At 44.5% G+C, this 22198-nt stretch overlaps 1 protein-coding gene across 2 annotated transcripts in view; it reads right to left on the bottom strand.

The window, feature by feature from the left end:
• Window positions 1–714: 714 nt before the first annotated feature.
• BLVRA (biliverdin reductase A) overlaps window positions 715–22198 on the bottom strand; it is a 49126-nt gene continuing 27642 nt past the window's right edge. For both annotated transcript variants that reach the window (XM_049893454.1, XM_049893455.1), the window contains exons 4-9: window positions 19836–19957; window positions 16762–16881; window positions 13879–13976; window positions 9774–9881; window positions 6838–7009; window positions 715–1084 (exon numbers count right to left, since the gene is read on the bottom strand). In XM_049893454.1, the coding sequence (XP_049749411.1) occupies window positions 826–1084; window positions 6838–7009; window positions 9774–9881; window positions 13879–13976; window positions 16762–16881; window positions 19836–19957 (879 nt within the window). In that variant the 3' untranslated portion in view covers window positions 715–825. The remainder of the gene's footprint in view (window positions 1085–6837; window positions 7010–9773; window positions 9882–13878; window positions 13977–16761; window positions 16882–19835; window positions 19958–22198) is intronic.

The following is a 22198-nucleotide window of genomic DNA, read 5'->3' as shown; positions in this document are numbered from 1 at the left end:
TTTTTTAGAATTGTCAGCATCTAGCCAGAGTTGCCCACTTAAAATTTGTGGGGGAAAATAAAATTCCTTAAAGCAGGAAAGAGTGAGCTTCGAGGCAGTGTTTGCAGTGGTTCAGAGCATGGGTGGGATTTAAAATCTGGTTTTGTTTACTATGTATATGGGTGACCTCCAGCAAGGTTTTCTAATATCCTGAACAAAACTAGCAGGGTCAAGCCTATCTCATAGGGCTGTTGTTAGCTGCTGCCAGGTCAGCCCCTGATTCACAGTGACCCCATGAACAGTGGAACTCAACACTGTTGGTCCTGTGCCATCCCCATGATCAGTTGTGGATCAGGCTGTTGTGATCCATAGGGTTTTCAATGGTTAATTTTCAGAAGTAGACTGCCAGGCCTTCCTTCCTAGTCTTAGTTTGAATGCTCCACTGAAACCTGTTCAGCATCATAGCAACACACAAGCCTCCAATGGTAGATGGGTGGTGGCTTCCCACGAGGTGCCCTGGCCAGGAATCAAACCTAGGTCTCCTACGTGGAAGACATGAATTCTACCACTGAACCACCAATGTTCCCCTCAGAGAGTTGTAGGGAAAAGTAAATGAAACCAGGCAAATGAGGCATCCAACTCAGCTCACCCAAGGTTAGCTACTTCCTAGTCACCACTGCACACACCCCCATCCCCAAATATTACCCCCACACATAGCTCGTGACGATAAGCAAATTCTGTTCACCCAAGAGAATGTGTTTAATTATCAGAATAAAGATAAAGATCAGGTCTTGATATAACAAAGCTCTGGCCCCGTGTCGGAAGTGCCAAGGGCTCCCTGTCATCTTACTTCTTTGGGCGGCAGTGTTTCTGGATCTCCTCAGCGAGCCCCAGGCAGTGCAGGATACGCTTCTTCTCTGCAGCCAGCTCTTTCTCAGAGAACTGGCCCAAGAGTTTTTGGACAAATATATTTTGATCTTTCAGGAAAATGTTCTTATTGACTCCTACATTGGGCACATTCTCCAGGGACCCAGATTTGAAATGGAAGCTCAGGTATCTGTTGCGCTTTAGGCCAGGCCCTTTCTCCTCAGTCCATGTCAGTGGGCTGCAAGGACAGAGAAATCAGATGTTAGTGATCACACAGGAGCAAGCACAGAGGGACACTGGCGGGCCCCTGCCCACTACAACAGGTGCCCACTTCCTGCCTGTCCTCCCTGCGGCTGGCGCTCAATGTGGTCTCACGGCATCCTAACATCCACCAGCCTTGGAAAGTTCTCATCGGTCATGGGTGACCGTGTTTCTACTTTTGCCATCAACCTCTCCTTTATTTAATTATGCCATCAAACAGGAGAAGTCACCCAACGATTTTGCACCAACACCAGTTTTTATTCAGGAGCTTTACTCTGAGTCTCATGAATAGCTCTCAGGGATCGAGATATGGGTAAGGCAGTCCACAAACCACCTGGAAGTGTTTCCTCGGGGATATGCATTTTCACGGAAGAGAGTTCTCAGCTTTCATCAGCTTCTCAGTGAAGTCTATGACCCCAAACACATCACAGAAAATACTAGCCTTCCACTGCTGGTTAACAAACTACCTCCAATTCCACTTCAAACTTCTTCCCCAGGCTCATGTCAGTACTCACAGACATCTAAAATCCAACCAGGACACACTTCACTTTTCTAAACCTTCTTCTTTCTCTGGGTTAAGTCTTTTCTCTCTTCATATCAGATAAAAACCCACTCTTGTCGAGTTCATTCAGACTCATAGTGACCCTACAGGACAGTGTAAAACTGTCCCATAGGGTTTCCAAGGAGCGGCTGTTGGATTCAAACTGCCCACCTTTTGGTTAACAGCCCAGCTCTTAACCACTGTGCCACTAGGGCTCCTTAGCAGACGAAGGCCCTGCTATCTGCTTAATGGAAAACAGAGAAACCCTCTCCCAAATACACTTTGACCTAAAGAGAGAACCTTCATTGGCTCATATGACCGGAAAAGAATATAAAATCTGCTTTTTTAGAGTCTAAAAACAAGACAGCATTGATTTAAGGACTTTTTAAATTAGAAAAAAAAAATCTATAATTTTCCCACCTAAATACAAGTATTTTCAGTTTGAGAAAATCCTTTGAAATATCTGCTGATACATATATATGGCACGTAAGTTTTATGTAATTGTAAATTATAAAGTATAATTTTTACTGTGCTTCCTTTGTGGGTTTTACTTTAAATATTTTTATGCTCCTATAAATATCGTTATTGTAATTATTTTTGTCTGCGTATCATGTACAGTTGGTTATGTAATTTGTTTAACCTCTCATTATTGCCAAATATTCAAAGCTCTTTCCAATTTTTTAGTTAATGTAACTTGCATTCAACATTTTCAGAGACTAATACAATGTATGTGTATGTGTGTGTGTGTGTGTGTGTGTGTGTGTGTGTTTCCCCACCTTCTTCTTCTTAGAACAAAGTCCCAGGAGAGATGTGACTTGGGGTTGGCCTCTGGATGCTCCCTTTTTACTTCCCCATCCCTTTACTTCTCCCGCAGCAATGAGCCAGGATCAAGGGCACGGCATTTTGTTGGACAGCGGTGCCAAGAAAGGCGTTAAACACTAAGCATGCAAAAGGGCCGCGGGCCTTCCTGCTTCTCCTGGGCACCAGCTCTGGGGCTCCCTCTCTCCCTCCCGCTTGGCTGTAGGTCAGCCTGGTGTGGGCAGGTCAGACCAGCGCTGCTAAGGAATGAACAGAAAACTGCCTTTGTCCTCTTTTGGTTTTGGGCTTGTCATTTTTGCCTCTAGGGTGGTGAGCCATAATACAGCTTAATATTTTGGTGTGGGGTTGCAGGGAAAGGGCCCAAGGCCCTCATGCTGTTTCTGGTGTTCTGGGAAGCTCAGGTCTGCCTCCAGCTTGGGTAACGAGGGCCTCCCCTGGGCTAGTCCAGCTTACCATGGCCTACACTGGAGGGGTCCATGACATACCTGTACGTGCAGGAAGATGGCAGGAGAGACGCTGACAGAGTAACCTGCTGGTCCCTTTTATGGCTATTTCTAAAAACGTGAAAGGTCTGTTTCCTCATCATGGATTTAAGTGAGGATATCAAAAAAAAAAAAAAAAAAAAAAATTTTTTTTTTTTTTTTTAATCAGCTGTCAGCACTTTCCTGCCATGTGGCTGGATATTAGCATTCAAAGCAAATCAATCTTACCAACCTGGGCACTGACTACCTGCAAAAGTAGAAGAGGAGCTGCTTCTCACAGCCCAGTGTCAGTATCTGCCTGAGGTGGGAGTGCCCAACAGTGGCTTTGGCACCACTCCCGCCAGCTGGCCTCCATGGGAGAGTAAACACCTGTGCTGCTTTATATACTGGGTAGCCATGTAAGAGTTGGGTGGAAGAAAGGGTCCTAATGCTTATTTTAAAAAAATCTTAAGTCTAGGGTCTTAAAAGCTTGTGAGTGGTCATCTAAGATAATCCACCGGTCTCATACCACATGGAACAAGGGAGAATGAAGAAAACCAAACACACAGGGAAAGACTAGTCCAAAGGACTAATGGACCACAACTACCACAGTCTCTACCACACTGACTCCAGCACAACTAGACAGTACCCAGTTACCACCACCGACTGCTCTGACAGGGATCACAATAGAGGGTCCTGGACAGAGCTGGAGAAAAATGTAGAACAAAATTCAAACTCACAAAAAAAAAAAAAAAGATCAGACTTACTGGTCTGATGGAGACTGGAGAAACCCTGAGAGTATAGTCCCTTGACACCCTTTAAACTCAGTACTGAAGTCACTCCTGAGGTACATCCTTCAGCCAAAGACTAGACAGACCCATAAAACAAAATAAGACTAAATGTGCACGCCAGCCCAAGGGCGAGGGCAAAAAGGCAGGAGGGGATAGGAAAGCTGGTAATGTGGAACCCAAGGTCGAGAAGGGGAGAGTGCTGACATGGGGTTGGCAACCAAAGACACAAAATATATGTATTAACTGTTTAGTGAGAAACTAATTTGCTCTGTAAACCTTCATCTAAAGTACAAAGAAAAAATTTTTTTAAAAGTTTGAAAACGTCTGGTAAAATGGAAAGAACATGGGTTTGAGAGTCAGTTTCCTGGCTAACTCTGGGATGTGGGGCTAATATCTACCCCACTGATGTGTGAGGACTGTGACAAGGTACAGACAGGGTCTGGTGTGTTTTCCGTGATACTCCCTTCCCACTGCTGGGGAGAAGGCGTGGCAGCTTGGGGTTTGGAGACAGGCTGCCTGAGTTTGAATTCTACATCACCATTCATTAGCTCTGTGTCCTTGGGCAAGTTTCTTAACCTTTCTGAGCCTCAGTTTCCTAGGTGATAATACAATATTTCAGACAGCTAGTGTAAAGATTAAACAAGTAAATCCTTGTAAAAGGCCTAGGCCTTGTGCTGGCATGTAGCCAGCACTCAAATATTAGCTAATCTTAGCACTTGCATAGGTAGCTCAGTGGTAGAATTCTCACCTTCCATGCAGGACAGCCGGGTTCGATTCCCAGCCAAGCACGTTGTGAAAAGCTTCCACTCGTCTGTCAGTGTAGGCTTACATGGTGCTATGATGCTGAACAGGTGTCAGTGGAACTGTCAGACTAAAACAGACTAGGAAGAAAGGCCCGATGACCTACTTCTGAAAATCAGCCAATGAAAACCCTATGGATCACAATGGGCTGATCTGCAACTGACCATGAGGATGGCAAGGGATCGAGCAGCGTTTCCGTCTGTTGTGCATGGGGTCACCACGAGTAGGGGGCCAACTCAACAGCAGCTAACCAACAACCGCCCTTGTTATCACAGGGATCCGTCCTGTGACGATCACTGTCTTGTTAGTCCTTTCATTGGTAACCTTTCAAGATCACAAACCCCCACCCCATGCCCCTGCCATGTTCTCCTCCACTCCACCATGTTGCCTGAAGGTAACTATAATGTAAGGAGCCACGTCCCCAGTGACTCCTAGTGTGTCATGACAAGCTTTGGAAAAGTGTCTACTTTCAGCTGAAAGAGAATCCAGCCTGCAGACTGAGATAAGCTTTGGGAGACAGAGGTGAGGCCCGTAAACCCCAAAGCATTCTCCCAAGGTACAGTCTGAAGTCAGGGCTATGTCCATAGTACAAGACAGCTTTTCTTTTTCCCACCCAGTGTATGTCAGCCCAGCAAGGATCGGCCTGCTCTGAAGAACTGTGGTTCAGCAAATTTTCTATCCTGGATGTCACTGAAATGATTCATGTGTACTTAATGCTAGCCCATAAATCAGAAATCCATATTCAGGTCAGGAAACAGCAGTTAAATTAGTAAAAGTAAGGCATCCAACCCATCCACTGCAATTTTTTGGTTTGATTCAAATGTGAGAAAATAAATATTACAAACTCTACCAAAAAGCTGCTCTAACTACACCTAAAATAGTAGATGAATTCCCTTGGATAGCTTTTTGTTTTTAAATCAAAATGCAGCCACTCACACGTTCTGGAATGTGATGGCAAAGACTAACTTTCATGCAACTGTGTCCTTCTGACACTGGACACAGTTCACTGTGTCCTTTTGATGCTGGATAGAAACAGACTTGAGGTATTCCAACTATTCTGACCCACCTAATCAAGTTTCTCGTGTCTTTCCATATAGCATAGAGGCTTAGGATTTGAGGGAATGTAAAAACGTCAATTAAGAGGTTCCCTAAACCTTCCTCTCTTCATCAGTAAAAGTAAATATTAATAACAAGCATACAGTATGTTGTGGTGGTGTTGAGAGATTAAAAAGGCATTTTGTGAAGTGGAAAATGCTGTGTGAGTTGAAGATGTTGGTATGGTATCTGCCATCTCTCCTGCCCTCATCCCATGCATGCCTCTCCTGTGTAACTCCTCCCTCCACACCGCACATTGTGTTCCCTGAAACACTAGAAAAATGCTCTGAAGCCCTCATGAACATGCTTTTCTTAAAAAAAAAAAAAAAGACTTGGTATAAGAAATCACCACTTGTCTATCAGTCTGTCATACTGTGGTGGCTTGTGTATCTCTGTGATGCTGGAAGCTGTACCACTGGTATTTCAAATACCAGCAAGGTCACCCATGGTGGACAGGTTTCAGCAGAGCTTCCAGACTAAGATAGGACTGGCAATCAATTTGCAAAAACTAGCCAACAAAAATCCTACCGATTACAACAGAATATTGTCTGACACAGTACTGGAAAGGAACAATGGACTGAAGCCTGACAATGATCATGAAGATGAAGCAGGACCCAGCAATGTTTTATCCTGTCACACATGGGGTCGTCGTGAGTCAGAGCCAACTCAACGGCAACTAACATCAACAATGAGAAGTAAATGTTACAACATTTTGGGAACAGTGCAACCGTGCCACGTGATAATAAAGCTGCTAAACAAAACTTTAAATTCTGGTCACAGGGAGAGATGAATATTTGGACAGATGGAACAAGTAAGCAAAGCAAAACGTTAATGGCAGAATCCAGGTGGTAAGTATACAAGTATTCACTGAAAAAACTCATTCAACTTCACTCAATACCTGAAAATTTTCATAATAAAACACTTGAAAACTTCGGGTCATAGAGATAACTCGATTTCTACTACTAAATTTGATTATTAATGACTTGCGCGTTTTCAGCAACCTGCTCGAATTCTGTAAGCCTCTATTTACTTACTGGCCAATGGGATCCTGTCTGTCGAACTGACCTTCCAGGCTGCGCAAGTGAAGTATCAGCAACTGGCCCGTCCACAGAGGCAGAGGGCACTCTGGGAGGTGGGCTGTGGGTCCATCCCCCCTCTGGATTCCTCCTCGTGAACCGTCAGTCCTTAGGTCTCCTCCCCCTCACAGTCTCTTGTGACTCACCGTTTGTTCTCAGTCTCCAAGCACACAGTCATCTTCATGTACTGGTCTTCCTTTCGCTCTTCCAAAGTGGCAGACACAAGAGAAAGCTCCCCAAAGAGGGAGACCAGCCAGGTCAGCCGAGAGATGCCACTGAACGCTGGGAAACCAAACCGCTCTTCTTCCAAAGGGCCGGCTGTGGAGAATCGCAAACACGTTGGGAATGGGAAATGACAGAATACGTTGGGAACGGGAAATGAGAGGTGACCAGGCAGTGAGCAGAAGTGGCTAGGTGATCAGGAAGTGTGACCCTGCCTTACAGATGTGTGTGCAAGACTAATAACACTGAAAAAAATTGTGTGGCTAATTTAACCTCTTTCATAAAAGCCTCTCCCCTTTTTCTTGTTTGTTAAATTCCATTTTATTAGTAAAGTTATATTAAAATTTTTTACTAGAAATAGCAGTCAATCTAGGCAAGTAGGGTTAAAAAAAATGCTTCAGGCTCATGATATATACGCATAGGTATATACCTATAGCAGTTACTATGTGATGCGAATGGTTAACCACTAGGTTAGAACCCACCCAGAGGCATCTCATTTTTACAGGCCTGGCAATCTTCTTCTGAAAGGTCATAGCCATGAAAACCCTACAAAGCACAATACTATGCTGCACCCATGGGGTTACTGTAAGCTGAAACAGACTCAAAAGCAACTGACTTTTGGTTTATATGTATCTATACATATGTATACTATCTATACATGCATAGAAATACGTACATATGTATACACACATATACGTATTGTTATTGATTTAAGGTAGTCTTGTTCAAGAGGCAGGAAGAGTATTTTATCCCCTCAAGGCAGTATTCTTATAAATACCATATAACTGTCACATAAATGGCAATAAAGTGAAGGCACCCTGATAGCGGTAACAGCTATTTACACCAAGAAAAGTGACAGAGCTAGTCCCCAACTTAACGACGCATTCAAGTTACAACAAACGGCACTTTACAACCATCCCTTTTTTTTTTTTTTTTTAAACATCTTATCACTAGCACATCTTCCTGGGTGGAAGTTTATGGAAAAATGCATGCAGGAGATACGGAAAAAACTGCTGAGTTATGTGAACATGCTCCAAGCATTTCATCAAGGTAATATAAGGAATGAGATTGGCAGAAAAATCATCCAAATGGCAAGGACGCTGAATTTAGAACCTCGTATCACCAATGCGGAAGGGCTCATAGGTCAGGAAGAAGAGTTGATAGATCAGGACTTAATGGATCCTGAAGAACAAAGAAATGCTGAAAAAGACAGAAGCACTTAGGAAGAGGAAGGAGAGAAGTTGTCAAAAAAAAATTTATAGTGAAAGGATTAGCTGGAGTTTTTTTTTAAACTAAACCAGGGGCTTCAGTTGCTTGCAAACACAGACCCAAATGTTGGATGCTTTGCTGATAAAGTCAATAGGCAGATTCCGGAAGCAGTGAAATGTTACTGGGAAATATCTGAAGAAAAAAGAAAAGGACCACACAGACAAACGTAATTTTCTAACACCATCCCCATTCCCAGGTATAATACAGAATCCAGAGCCTTCCACAAGTGGAATTATTACTGCAACTGACAAAATACCAGCATTGTCCAACTCTTCATCACCAGAGTAAATTTTTATGATTTGTGTGTTTTTTTTTTAATGTATGCATTAAAATATATCTAAGTTTATATGTAATGTTGCCAACACTCAAAGACAAATAAAGATTGGATTTATAAAGATACTGATAATAAAAGGCAGCAATAATGAAAACTAAAAAAAAAAATGAAGACACAACACTGTCTAAAATCACTAGGCCCTAAAAATCAAATGCACAAATGAAAGAAAGATCTCACTAGGCTGGTTTCCTGTCTGCTCTAGTTCTTTGGACAGAATACTGATCAGCCACTAGAAGTCTGAGCTACGTCATCACAGAGTGAGCTCAGATCTGGCTCTGCCACACAACTGCTGTGTGAACTTGGTGAAGCTACTAGCCTCTCTAAGATTCAGTGTCTCTATCTGTATAATGCGGCTAATACATACCCGCTTTATAGGTTTGTTTTATCATGTTCACATACTTAGCACAGTTCCTGGTACAGGGTAATGGTTATTATTATTTGTTGCTGTAACTCACATTACATCCTCATTTTAAAGGATGAAGATGGCTTTTGAAAGGATTCAATGAGGTTCCACTGTATTTTCTGCAAACTCATGAATACATGAGCGGTTTTACCACTCACCAATGTCAGGCCACATCAAGCCTCCTTTCTGTAATGAAAGCCCTCAGGAAAGGTAGCCCAAATACCCAAGTGTAGCCAGATAAGGCTGCAGGGGTAGAGTCCTCCCAAAGGTGACCTCAAAAGGAGGAGGCACCAGGACGCCTTATTTCCCATGGCTAATGGAGCTGCTCAGGCAATGGCCAATACCAAGTCAACAGCCAAATATGTCTCGATCAAACAGTGAGGCTGCAGCTGAGGTTCCTGTCACTTGCTGGTGGGGGAGAGAGGGTCCGATATTTATTTGTTCCTCAATAAGAAGTATACAAATATTTTCTTCTTCCAGGACCCGTCTCCCAGTCGTTTTTAAAAAGAGAGGGCTCATGTACCATCTCCTGTGGAGAGAGATCTCCAACTTGTTAAGATTTCATGAGGGAAAATTCTACCTAATAGGTTGGGACAGAAGCATAGACACGCTTTTAATTTCTAACACACTTTTCACCTGAGGCCGACTAAGGAATGAAATCTCATCCGGAGGAAGAATAAAACTAGCTATTTTTATTGTCCACTGAAGTATGGGAAAATTAAATTAAACTGGCCCCGAGTCAGAGAGTCTCTAACAGAAAGGAATCCAGACTCACATCTCAGGAAGCTGGGACAAAACCCAACAGACCTTCCGGCCTCTCCACGAGGATGACCTGTGGCCCCGCTCAAACTGACCTGTGAAGAGGAGAGATCCTTTCAAGAGGTCTTTCCCCACCACTTCTTTTTTCAGGAATGCAAACTCCTCCATCAAGAGTTCAACATGCTCCTCATGCAGAATTTTTCCTGTCGTGACAAACAGGAAGTAAGACAGGTGGTTATTCAGGGACCCAAACAGAAACCTGTGCGTCAATGTTCACTGTAGCATTATTCACAACAGCCGGAAGGTAGAAACAACCCAAGTGTCTATCAGCAGATAAACAGAAAAACAAAATGTGGAACCTAATAGAATGGAGTATTACTCAGCCAGAAAGAGGGGTGAAGTCCTGGTACACGCCACGACATCGATGAAACTTGACAACACTATGCTGAGTGAGGTAAGTCAGACACAAAGGGACAAATATCGTGTGAACTCATTTGAAATGTGTAGAGAAGGCAAATGCAGAGAGACAAAAGTTTATTAGCAGTTACTCAGGGCTTGGTGAGGGGGCAGGTGGAGTTAGTGCAGAAGGGGCACTGAGTTTCTATTTGGGGTGATGAAAAACTTTTAGAAATGGGTAGTGGTGAAGGCAGCGAAACACGGTGAACGTAATTAATGTCCCTGAATTGTAAACTTAAAAACGGTTAAAATGGGACAGTTTTTGTTATATACATTTTACTAAAAAAAAGAAAGACAAAAGAGGGTCGTCTTGACTTGTTGATAGTGGTGCATCCTAGAGACTTCCTCCAGAAGGACACAGAGCGGTCTGAACCAGCCTGGGTACAGGGAAAGGACATCACCACACCCCTGGAAGCCTCGGCAGTGGTGGAGCCAGTTCTAAGCTTCCAACAGAAATGAAAACCTGACAAAGCAACAAGGCATCCATTGTCCCTAAAGGCAAGGGGATCTCAGGGACATGTCTGAGAGCCAGCCAGGTGTTAGCTTCTGTTCTGGACAGAAGGGGGCAGTGCAGCACAAAAATGTAGAACACGGATAGAAGAGGGACCTTCAAGAGGAAAGGAGGATGTTAAAATTAGACTCTTCATTTCAAAGTGCAGGAAGAACCAGAGGATTTTTTTTTTTTTTAATGATCCAGGTTGGAGGGAGGATAAAGCCTTAATATTCACAACTAAAACTTTGGATTCTGAGAAAAAGTTAAAATTTTTTGCTTTTGTGATTTTTTTCCCTATCTAGTCCAGAAACCTCACAAAATACCACAACTATTTTGTGATTAAGAGAACATTAAGGGCACAGTTCTATATGCTGACTGGAATGGTAGTTACATGGGTGTCTACTTAGTCAAAATTCACTAAACGCTGCACTTAAAATCCCTGCATTTTATTGTATGTAAGTTATAGCTCAATTTAAAAGAGACAAGGTCATTCAATATGTTATTCAGGTGAATAACATGTACCAGAATCATTACTCAAGTTTCTTCAAGGGCCTTTGTGTGGATCTACTCAGAGCTGCTTTTGCAGAGGAAAAGAAATGTTCCTTAGAAATTCTCATGCCATCAGATTCTAGCTTTAGAACTAGTTCAATCACTGATGCAAGTGCTAGAAAAAGTTTGCACCACTTCTTGTTTTAAATGTGTCAGAGATGGCAAGCTATCCCCTCAGATTGGGATGAAGGGTGGGGCTGGAGAACCGTGTTTCCTAATTCTGAGAAAGCAGAAGCAAAGAGCAGGCCCCGTGCTGTTAACGTGATTCCTTTCATTTCTGTCTCTTAATTTTATGAAAAGGGAAATAGGATTTTCTGTTCCATTTGTGATATTTAAAATGCAGAAAGTACTAGCCAACCACATGACACCCAACGCTGAGTCTGATTTCTATGGCACCCTAAGTACAAATGTTGAAACAGTTATGGTTCTTAGGAAATTGTTATATGAAGTTGTGGCCTCTGTCTCTATGATCTGCCCCTTACCAACTGGAGCAGCGTATGGGTTTTCTCTTCCTGAGAGCTTTTGGAATTCCTCGGTAGTGCAAATGGTTAACATGCTCGGCTGCTACCCTTAAAGGATGGTGACTCCAGTCCACCTAGAGGTGCCTTGGAAGAAAGGCCTCGCAACCTGCTTCCAAACAATCACTGAAAACCCTGGGGAGCGCAGTTCTACTCTGACACACACGTGGTTGTCATGAGTCAGAGCTGAGTCGATGGCAACTGATTTTACTGAAGGGCTTTTAACATACTTGAAGGCAGCTATCAGGTCTTCCATTAGTCTTTCCTTCTTTACATTAAATATTTCAACTTCTTTAGGTATGCACAGTCACTATTAGACTGCCAGACCCCTGTCCTATTTGTCCAATTGATCTATAACCTTGGCCATTCAAAATAATGTAACATTTTTTTAAGTATGCAGAGTTGAATAAGATGGACTCTAAATTCCCTTTCAACAGGTGTGTTAATAGTGCTGACTGTGAAGGTCTGTGAAAGTTTGACGGGGTGAACTCAAGGACGAGGGTTATCTTTTTGTATCCCTAGTACTGAGCACAGTCTCACAGGGTAATAACCATCACATCAAAGCTGCTAATCAATATGTCTAAAATGGGTTATGAATCCCCTTCCCAGAAAACAAAAGTCACTGCATGGTTAAGGGCTTCCTTGTTTTTTTAATCCATTCATGATCACCCAGATTATGCGTAAGGGACTCGTACCAAGGCTTCAACGTAACAAGCATCTGGTTGAGATAGTGTTTGTCTGGCTTCTTCATTGTAAAGTGACTCTTTTCCCATTTTCCATTCTGTACTCTTTAGAAGTAAGTTACTATGCACGGGACATTGTCTTTTTGAAGAAACTTAGCCTGATGCCTTGTATAATGTCCCCCAGTATAACTTGCTTGGTGTCATCTGTTTCTCAAGCCCTGCATTTCCTGTGAACTGGACTTGTGCTCTAAACCTCCACTGTATTCAGGTAAATAATTTACAAGAATACTCCACGGGTGATGCTGTGTACTTACTAGAGCACTGCACCAGAAGGCTGGTGATGCCAGGCTGACCCATGCTGGCCATCATTTGGTTAGCATGGCAACCAGCAGGGCTCACCACTGTCAAAGGACATATTCCCTCTGCAACTAGGACACCATCTGTGGGGCACACTTCGGCATCTTGTACTTCCTCCATGGGCATCTATACCATGAGAAATGATACTCAAGCCTCTTTCACTTTTGCATTCATTCACTCATCTTTTCGTTCAACAACCATCTACTGAAGGACTACTAGGTTCCAGGTACTGTTCAGCTGCTAGAACTATAGAGGGGAAAGATGGTCCTTGTTCTCCAGGCGCACAGCCCAGTGTTGGAGAAAGACACGGAAGAGTTTCACTACAGTGTGATTAGTCTATGTCAGTGATACGCACAAGGTGCTGTGTTCGGTGATTTTCATTACAATTGTTCCCGTACTTCGTTCATACATTAAAGATTTTCAATAGCACGTGTTGAAACAAAGAGAGTCTGTGATTCAAACTTCGTTTAACCAGCTCCTCAGATCCCTACACATTCCAGTTCATTCTGTTGCCTCCCTAGAGGGGCTGGCCAGTTATTGTAAGGTGTGAAGACCTCAGGAGAGAGTGTGGCTTAGTGGAACAAGGGAGTACTTCAGAGCCTGACAGAAGAAATACCTAACACCAGGAGATTAAAAGAAAAAAAGACTTATATGATGCACTTAGTGGAGTTCCCAAGCTCCTGTGATATAGTGAACATTTAGTAAATGATTATTCCTGTTGAGAAACTACAAAGTACATATGAAAAACAATCAGTTACTCTGATTTGGGTATTTTCTATTAACAATGTAAATATCACATAAATATAACCAAAATAATATCAAGACATTAGCATAGGGGGAAGCTAATTCACGTTTCATCAGAGTAAAAAAACCTAAGTTTGTAAATTCCCACCCACTCTTCTACCTGGCACTCCCCACCCAGCCCCCATGTGTGCCCTCAGTATGTGGTAGGAAGGGATGGAAAGGGGCTATGCAGCCCCACAGGCCCTATGCAGCCCCACAGACCCAGTACAGCCCCAGAGGTCCAGTGTAGCCAGGGCAACATATCTGAAATGCGGGTTAAGTTTTAAAGCAACAAGACAGTACCACAGAAACCCTAGAGACAGAAGAGGTCTACGCTGCAGACAGACAGAACATACGTCACCTTTCTGCTCAGCCAGCTCCCAGAGTTCCTGAGCCGCTGCCCGAGACAGCGTCATGGGGTATTCCACAAGGACATGTTTGCCAGCATTTAGGAACTGCCTTTGGAAAAAGAGATAAATACAGGAAAAGTACACTTGAAATAAGCTTCACTAAAATGCCTGGCACGACAGAAAACAGAATGTCATAAATGCCCGAGTATATAAAAGTCTGCTCACTACACCCCTTTGTGTGCCAATGTGCCATGAAGAAATGGCGGACAAGATCAGTGACAAAGAATATGAAGGAAGTAAAAAAAAATTTTTTTTTTATCTTGCATTATTTTTATTTGCAACAGAAACAACAGAAAATAGAAGTATTTCTATTCTTTATTATTCCTGTGAGAGAATGACTTTCTGGCTATATACTAATTTGAACATTCATTTATTCAACTATTTATCAGTTACTAGTTACCACTTAAGGAGCCCTGGTGGCACAGTGGTTAAGCGGCTAGCTGAAAGGTCAGCGGTTCGAACCCATCAGCTGCTAAATGGGCGAAAGATGTGGCATGAAAATTTACAGCCTTGGAAACCCTATGGGGCAGTTCCATTATAGGGTCACTATGAGTTGGAATTGACTTGATGGCAACGGGTTTGGTTTTGTTTTGTTTTAGTTGCCTGTTATTCTGGAGGAGAAATAGATTCATTAACAGGTAAATTACAATACCACATGATAGCTATAAATAAAGACCCACGGCAGCTGGCCTGCCCTCAAGGAATCTGAAAGTTATTTCATTAAGGACATCTGAACTGGGTCTTGAAGTATGAGTATTGAGTTTTCCAGGTGTAACAGAATGAAGGGTATTTTACTTTGAGTAGCATGTGTAGGAGGAAGGGTATTTTAGGAGGCTTTGACCACCTGGGAGATGGTGTAAATATCAGCATGGCTAGAGTGTGAGCTCCAGGGAGTGGGAGAATTGAGATTGTAAAAGTAGGTGGGAGCCTGACTGTGAAGGACCTAGGATGCTGTGCTCTGTAGTTTGGATTTTATGCTATAGATAACAAGTACCCAATACCCTTGAGTCATCTCTGACTCATAGCAATCCCATGTGTGCCAGAGCAGAACTGTGCTCCACAAGATTTTCTTTCTTTTTTTATTTGAACCTATTAACATTTTTATTGGATTTAAGAATTGCAAGAGGCATCTTTTTTTTTTAATTCTTATACTATACAAATGTACATAAAACTTAGTTGACTTTAGATACCGACTCCCTCCCCCATACTCATCCCCACAGCCACAATTTAAAACAGTGTGTAGTAGAGGCATGAGTTTCAGCTATGTGCTCAGCTTCTGACAGTTTTATGCATTTTAAAAATATCAATTCAATATTCAATTTGGTTGGTTTATTTTATTCATTTTTTAAGTGAACCACAGTTTGGCTGATTTTTCGGAAGTAGATCATCAAGTATTTCTTCTGAGGCACCTTCAGGTAGACTCAAACCTTCAACCTAGTGTGTTAACCATCTGTACCACCCCAGAACCCCATTCTATAGTTTACAGAGTATGACCACTTACAAGCCCAGAAGTTATGGGATCACTTTTGTTTTTAAAGGAAAAAAAGTCTAGTGCTGAGAAAGTTAAGGGGCTCCAAGCAAGGTTTATGTCCGCCCTGGAGCTGGACTAATAAAGAGGGCAGGGCAGCTAAGGTTAAGTTTGGGAACCTAGAAGGAAAGCTGACATCCAGGGAAGTGGCTGGTACCGCTCTATTGGCTGCCCCGTGCAGCCTGGGGCTCCTCCTCCCAGCTCCATTCCACCACAGCTCAAAGGACTCCTGGCTTTACTTTCACTGCTTCCCTTCTCCCCCGCTCCACATGCAATGTCATTTCCCCTCACTGATTCCCACCACTACTTCCTCATTAACTCATCTTGTGGCAAAACAACTTCACATTAAGGGAACTCTCAGAGATATTTCCCAATATCGAAAATGCAGACGATAACATGTTGGAAGTGGTTCACACTTAGAAAGGCACGTGACCATTTGCCAAGATGCAAGAAAGACGTATTTAACCGTGCCCTAAGTTACATAAGAAGGAAGCACTGTTCAAACTACTGTTGGTGTTTTGTAAAGAAATACAAATACTTCAATTCTTAATGCTTGTGCTGCTTCAAATTACAGTGTACTACTAAACAAATATTAGAGGGCAGTGGTCATTCAGTAGGAGCCCTGGTGGCGCAGTGGTTAGGAGCTTTGTCTGCTAAGCAAAAGGTCAGCGGTTCAAACCCACCAGCCGCTCTGCAGAGCTCACCTTCCATGTAGTAAACCCAGATTCAATTTCCAGCCAACGCACCTCACATGCAGCCACCACCCATCTGTCAGTGGAGGCTTGGGTGTTGCTGTAATGCTGAACGGGTTTATGCAGAGCTTCCAGACTAAGACAGACTAGGAAGAAAGACCTGGTGACCTACTTCTGAAAATCAGCAATAGAAAACCCTATGGACAACGGTCCGATCCCATTGTGCGTGCGGGTGCCATGAGTCAGCTAATAACGCAACAACAAAAAAAACATAGTTTGACTATTTTCTGCATTTCCCATACATTTATAACTGACAGTAGGAGTGTTTAATGTTTTGTCAGAAATTCTGAAAGCTCACGGACCCACCGTATTTTTCCCTACTGAGGCTGCTGCGGGAAGTTTCAGTTTGAACAACAGTTCTATAGTCCTGCACTAGTATGAGCCCTGGTGGTACAGTGGTTAAGAGCTCAGGTGCTAAACAGAAGGTGGGCAGTTTGAATCCACCAGCCGCTCCTCGGAAACCCTTGTCAAATTGCCTTGATGGCAGCGGGTTTGGTTTTTGGCTTGGCTTAGCACTACTATGTAAAGCAAGACTCGCCCGTATTGAAACACACCTGATGTAGCCCTCGTGGCTGGCACTTTCGCTGCAGATATAGGCCACCTCAACCTCTTGGCTGGAAAGAGCATCTTCCAGAGAAATCTGCTGGACTTCATCAATGCTCCCAAGCTCTCGTCTGTTTGAGAGTAACAGAGGAACTGAATTCAAAAGCAGGCAGAAGATTGGCTTAGAATAAATGACACTGTCCTTCTCCGCTCTGCCCAACGATGTCCCGAAGATCAACTTTTGGAAATAAAAAATATTAATCTCTTCCCTCCCACATTCAGGGTATTTTCCAAGGTGCTGTGAGAAAAACGGACTCAGGATGAAGTCAGGAAAGCAGGCACCACACACTGATACTACCACTAACAGGCTGTACGACCTGGTAGCTCTGGAAGTCTTTGAGTTCCTTCATTTATAAAACAAAAAGGACAGATCTCTTTATCGTATGAGAGGCATTCACGACAGTTGCTTCCAGCTTCAGGTACCTGACCAGACATTATAATTACCAAACCTAACCCAAATCCAACACAGGAACACCTTAAGTGTGCAAACCACTGTGCTGCTTCAAGAGCTTCCATACATCATGGCCAGGAGGAGAGTGCAGCTGCCTCCTCTCACAGCTGAGCTGACCATGTCCAGTGAGGCGGCAGCTGCCACACGCTGATCAGGAACACAGGCAGGACCAGAGCCCCAGGCCTTCGACTCAGTAATTACAGAGTGAGGAGCAGCTGCTGCAGGAGAACCCAGAGCCCTGAGAGATGGCTGTCACTTCAGCGTATGGGCAGCCAGCAGGAGGCTCCTGGCCAGCCCAGAGCTCCAGCCTCACAGAGGGTATCATCAGGGGTGCTGGAGAGTACGTGCAAGTGTGGAGGAAGAGGGGGAGCAGCGAGGGAGGATGCCCCTCCAGGAGGATGCCCCTCCTCGGCCTGCAGGCAAGCCCCACCTATCACCTTTCCCAGCTCCAGGGAGGCAGGAACGGAGACCCTCAGCTGCAGAGGGATATTATGCTAGGTTTGCTTCCTACGGGGCTGCTTGATTTGACCAAACTTATTGTCTTTCTGCTGTGTGCTAGGCATTGTAGGGGCTATCATGGTGAAGGAATTCAAATCTTAACCTTCCAACAATCTGATGGTCTGGGAGAGGGAGTAACACACACACACACAAAACTAACATGAGAAACGTGCTGGGTGGTAGGCATGGCGGTTCAGAGAAGGCAAGGGACACATATAGTTTAGCAAAGGCTCCAAGGGTCGGGGACGGGGTAGGAAATTGACAAGTAGTGAGGAGGTGAACAGTGTAAGGAACGGCAGGGGTGGGTGCAGAGAAGCTGGGATGCGAGCTGGCCTTCTAGCCCTTTCCTCCCCCATGATCTGGGTAGTCTGGGGGTCCCCACTGCATTGCTCTTGGCAGTCAGCTGGTAGAGGGCTGGTGCCTATGGGAAAGGAGAGACCCCTCCAGCCTTGAGCCCAGCACTGCACTCCATCCCAGCTTCCAGCTGGCACCACAGGGGTTAGTGCTGGCTAATAATGACTGCTCTCCCACTTGCCACAGTCCCTGTGAGTGCAACCCCCTAGGAATCTTACGTTGAAGGAGAGACTGGCAGAGGCTGAGCCCAGCACTTCTGGCCTCCCTGATGCTCCAACCCACCTCCACTCTTTTGATACAGGCAAACTGGAACAAAGTGGTCTCATGAATTAAAACATGAAAAAACTTCTGCACGGGCCATCACAGTAGTTACTTATGCTTTGGGTAAGTGTGTGTTTAATGTCTCTTAAGCAGCAGCAGAAGTCCTGGTTAAGTGCTTGGTTGCTAACCGAAACGTTGGTGGTTTGAACCCACCAGCTACTCTTTGGGAAAAAGATGTGGCAGCCTGCTTTCGTAAAGATTACAGCCTTGGAAACCCTATGGGCAGTTCGATTCTGTCCTGTAGGGCTGCTATGAGTCGGAACTGACTTCGCAGCAACACGTTTGGTTTTGAGGAGCCCTGGTGGCATAATGGTTAAGCGCTCGGCTGCTAACCAAAAGGTCAGTGGCTGGAATCTACCAATCGTTCTGTGGGATAAAGATGCAGCAGTCTGCTTTTGTAAAGACTACAGCCTTGGAGACCCTGTGGGGCAGATGTACTCTGACCTACAAGATTGCTATGCATTGGAACCGACTTGACAGCAACAGTTTTTTAAAGCAACAGAAAATGGAGACACTCCCAGCTCACTTGGTTACCACCTCATCTCCAAGCCCAGCAGAGTATGAACATAAAAAAAAAAACAGAAACCAAACCTGTTGCCATCAAGTTGATTCCAACTCACAGCAACCCTATAGGACAGAGTAGAGCTGCCCTACAGGGTTTCCAAGGAGCAGCTGGTGGATTCAAACAGCTGACCTTTTGGTCAGCAGCCGAGCTCTTAACCATTACACACCAGGGTTCCTGTCTGAACACAGTGCACAGTTAATACCGATAACTATGTTGCAGAGGCAAGTTTAGAGAATGGATGTGTGCATGTGCGTTTGTGTGTGCGTACACATGCAGGAATGGAGAGTGGGACAAGGAAGAAGAAACAAGGTTCTGTTTTGATTCCAGTCATAGGAAGTGAATCTTTGAAAAAAAAAAGCAGAGCTTAAAATTCTCAGTGGGAAGAGAACACAGGTGTTTAAAAGATGGGCTTTTAAACTTTCCACTGTAGACCCGAGGCAAGTTACTTAACCTCTCTGTGGCTCAGTTTTCTTACCTGCAAAGAGATGATGAGGCTAGAATGATGCACCTGCATAGGGATGCTGTTACAATGACTGATGTAACATGCAGTCACAAGCCTCATTTCAGATCAATTCACCCAGCATTCGTTGTGTGAGGCCCTGTGCTCATCTTCCCCACCTCTGCCTTCGCAGACCCCCAGGTGGACCCTACATACCCCAACCACCAGCCCGGCAGTCGTCAGTCCCAGACCCACCCACACTTGAGGTCCTGTGGGGGTGACCCTAAACAGTGCTCTGGAATGAGGCTGGACCTGCCTGCCCTCCCCTGGGCCTGGGGGATCCCTGTGTCCCACTAGGCTTCCCATGAATCACGTGGCACAAAGCAAGTCGACCCACCTGGACACGAAGCCAATCAGGTTCAGGTACGCCGAGGAAGCATGTGGGTCCCGCAAGTCCCTTATCCGCACAGAGCCGGCTCTGCCAACGCCAACCACCACCACGCCAAACTTCCTCTCGGGCTGAAACACAGGGGGTTAAGGAAGGGTCTGAGAACCGGCCAGGCTGCAAAACAAAGACACGTGTGCAGGGGCAGCCAGGAGTGTGACAGGCAAGGAAAGGAGCCAGCCCAGGACACATGAGAAGCCTGCCTTCTTCCTGGGCCACAAGACACTCCACAAAGCAGGGGGCTCAGAGAGGAGTCTGCTCTACCCAAAAACATTTCTGAATGGGCTTCACCCACAAGCACTCAGGGAAAAGGTTCCCCGCGTAGGTTTCTCCACTTCTACCACGTCTCTCTAACAATAGGGAAGCTTTTCTCTTTAAGCCAGACCACCAGGGGTCTCTGGGCCCCTCCTCCAACGAATGTGTGAACCCAGTCCAGCTGGGTGTCCTTCCAGGTCCACAAGCGCCCTGTGAGAAGCTCACAAACAAGGACAAGTGGGCAAACCATGAGCTGTCACCTTACTCACTCCAGATCCCCACAGTTTAGCCCCTCACTAGGGCTTTTTAACACTACTGTGGTTCCTGGGTGGTACCAATGGTTAACGTGCTCAACTGCTGACTGAAAGACTGATGGTCTGAGTCTACCGGGATGCACAGCAGAAGAAAGTCCTGGCAATCTACTTCCAAAAAATCAGCCACTGAAAACCCTACGGAACACAGTTGTATTCTGATACATGTCGGGTCGCCATGAGTCTAAGTTGACTTGATGGCAACTGGTTTTTTTGGTGGTGCCTTAATTATTTAAGTACGCTGCCATAGGCTGTATGCAAATAGCATTACAGTGAATAATCAAGGTGACCTTTTAAACAACAACTCAGTATATTCCAAGTTGACAAAATGATCTCTACACATCCCTTAAACCAGTTCTTCTTGCACGTCACTGAGCGTGGACACGGATGTCACCTCAGCCTTGCCCTTTTCCTTCCCCTCTGATATCCAGTTGTCACGGGTTTATTTGTGCTTACTCACTGACCACGGCGCACAATTTCACTTGTTTTCATGCGTACCTTGCTTACTGGTAAATCTGCCCTGATCGTGTTGTACAACCATCACGAGTACCCACTGCCAATTTTTCCATTACCATAACAGAAACCCAAGTCTTCCTAAACAATAATTCACCCATATTTATGTACAATTCTGTATGCTTTGATCAATACTTACAGGTCTTGCTTTTTATTCAACCCAAGAACCTCTGCCTTTTAGATGAGGTGTTTAGACCATTTACATTGTAATTGTTTGATGTGGTTGGACTGAAATGTACCATCTTGCTATTTTTCTATTTGTTGTATCTGTTCTTTTCCCTCTTTTTCTGCTTTCTTTGGACTAATAGAGTATTTCACATGATTCCATTTTATCTCATCTGTTGGTTATTCGCTGTACCATTTTCTTCTAGTGGTTACTTTAGGACTTACAGTATACATGTTTTACTCAGCACAGTCCACCTTAAAGTAATATTATACCATACTCACATATAACATAAGAACCTTACAACAGTTTACTTCATTTCACCTCCCCAGACTCTGTGTTGTTGTTACACACCTTATGTCTACCTGGGCTATACACCCCACAAGGTACTAGTTAGGGTTCAGTTTGGGGGTAGGGCGCAGGGAAAGACCATTCTATGTATTCTAAGTATCAAGAGTTTTAATGTAGGGAATTAGAGAGCCATATAACCACAGCACCACCTCCTGTTTGTCAGTTAGTCATACTGTGGTGGCTTGCGTGTTGCTGGGATGCTGGAAGCTATGCCATCAATACGTCAAATACCAGCAGGGTCCCCCACGGTGGGTAGGTTTCAGTGGAGCTTCCAGACTAAAACAGACCAGGAAGAAAAGCCTGAATATCTAGTTCCAAAACTTAACCAATGAAAGCCCTGTGGATCACGACAGAAAATTGTCTAATATAGTGCTGGAAGATGAGCCCCTCGGCTGGATGACACTCAAAATACACAGTTGCCACAACAATGGACTCGAGCACATCAATGATCGTGAAGATGGCGCATGACCAAGCAGCCATTCATTCTGTTGTGCATGGTGTCACCAGGAGTCAGAGCCAATGGGATGGCAACTAACAACAACCTAACCATTGCAACCACTGGAAAGCTAAGGCCAGGTAACCCATCACCAATCTCCCTGCAGGACTGAGGTGAGTGATCCTCAGGAGCTTCACGGAAGCCAAGACACCTGGAGAGCGTCTGTGCCTCTCTAAGGCTGTAGCTCGGGCTGTTCACCGCACACCTGCCTTGGCTCACACATCTC

Source organism: Elephas maximus, chromosome 8 (assembly GCF_024166365.1).
Source record: "Elephas maximus indicus isolate mEleMax1 chromosome 8, mEleMax1 primary haplotype, whole genome shotgun sequence".
NCBI classification, from domain to species: domain Eukaryota; kingdom Metazoa; phylum Chordata; class Mammalia; order Proboscidea; family Elephantidae; genus Elephas; species Elephas maximus.
This window is presented reverse-complemented; position numbering and strand designations above follow the sequence as displayed.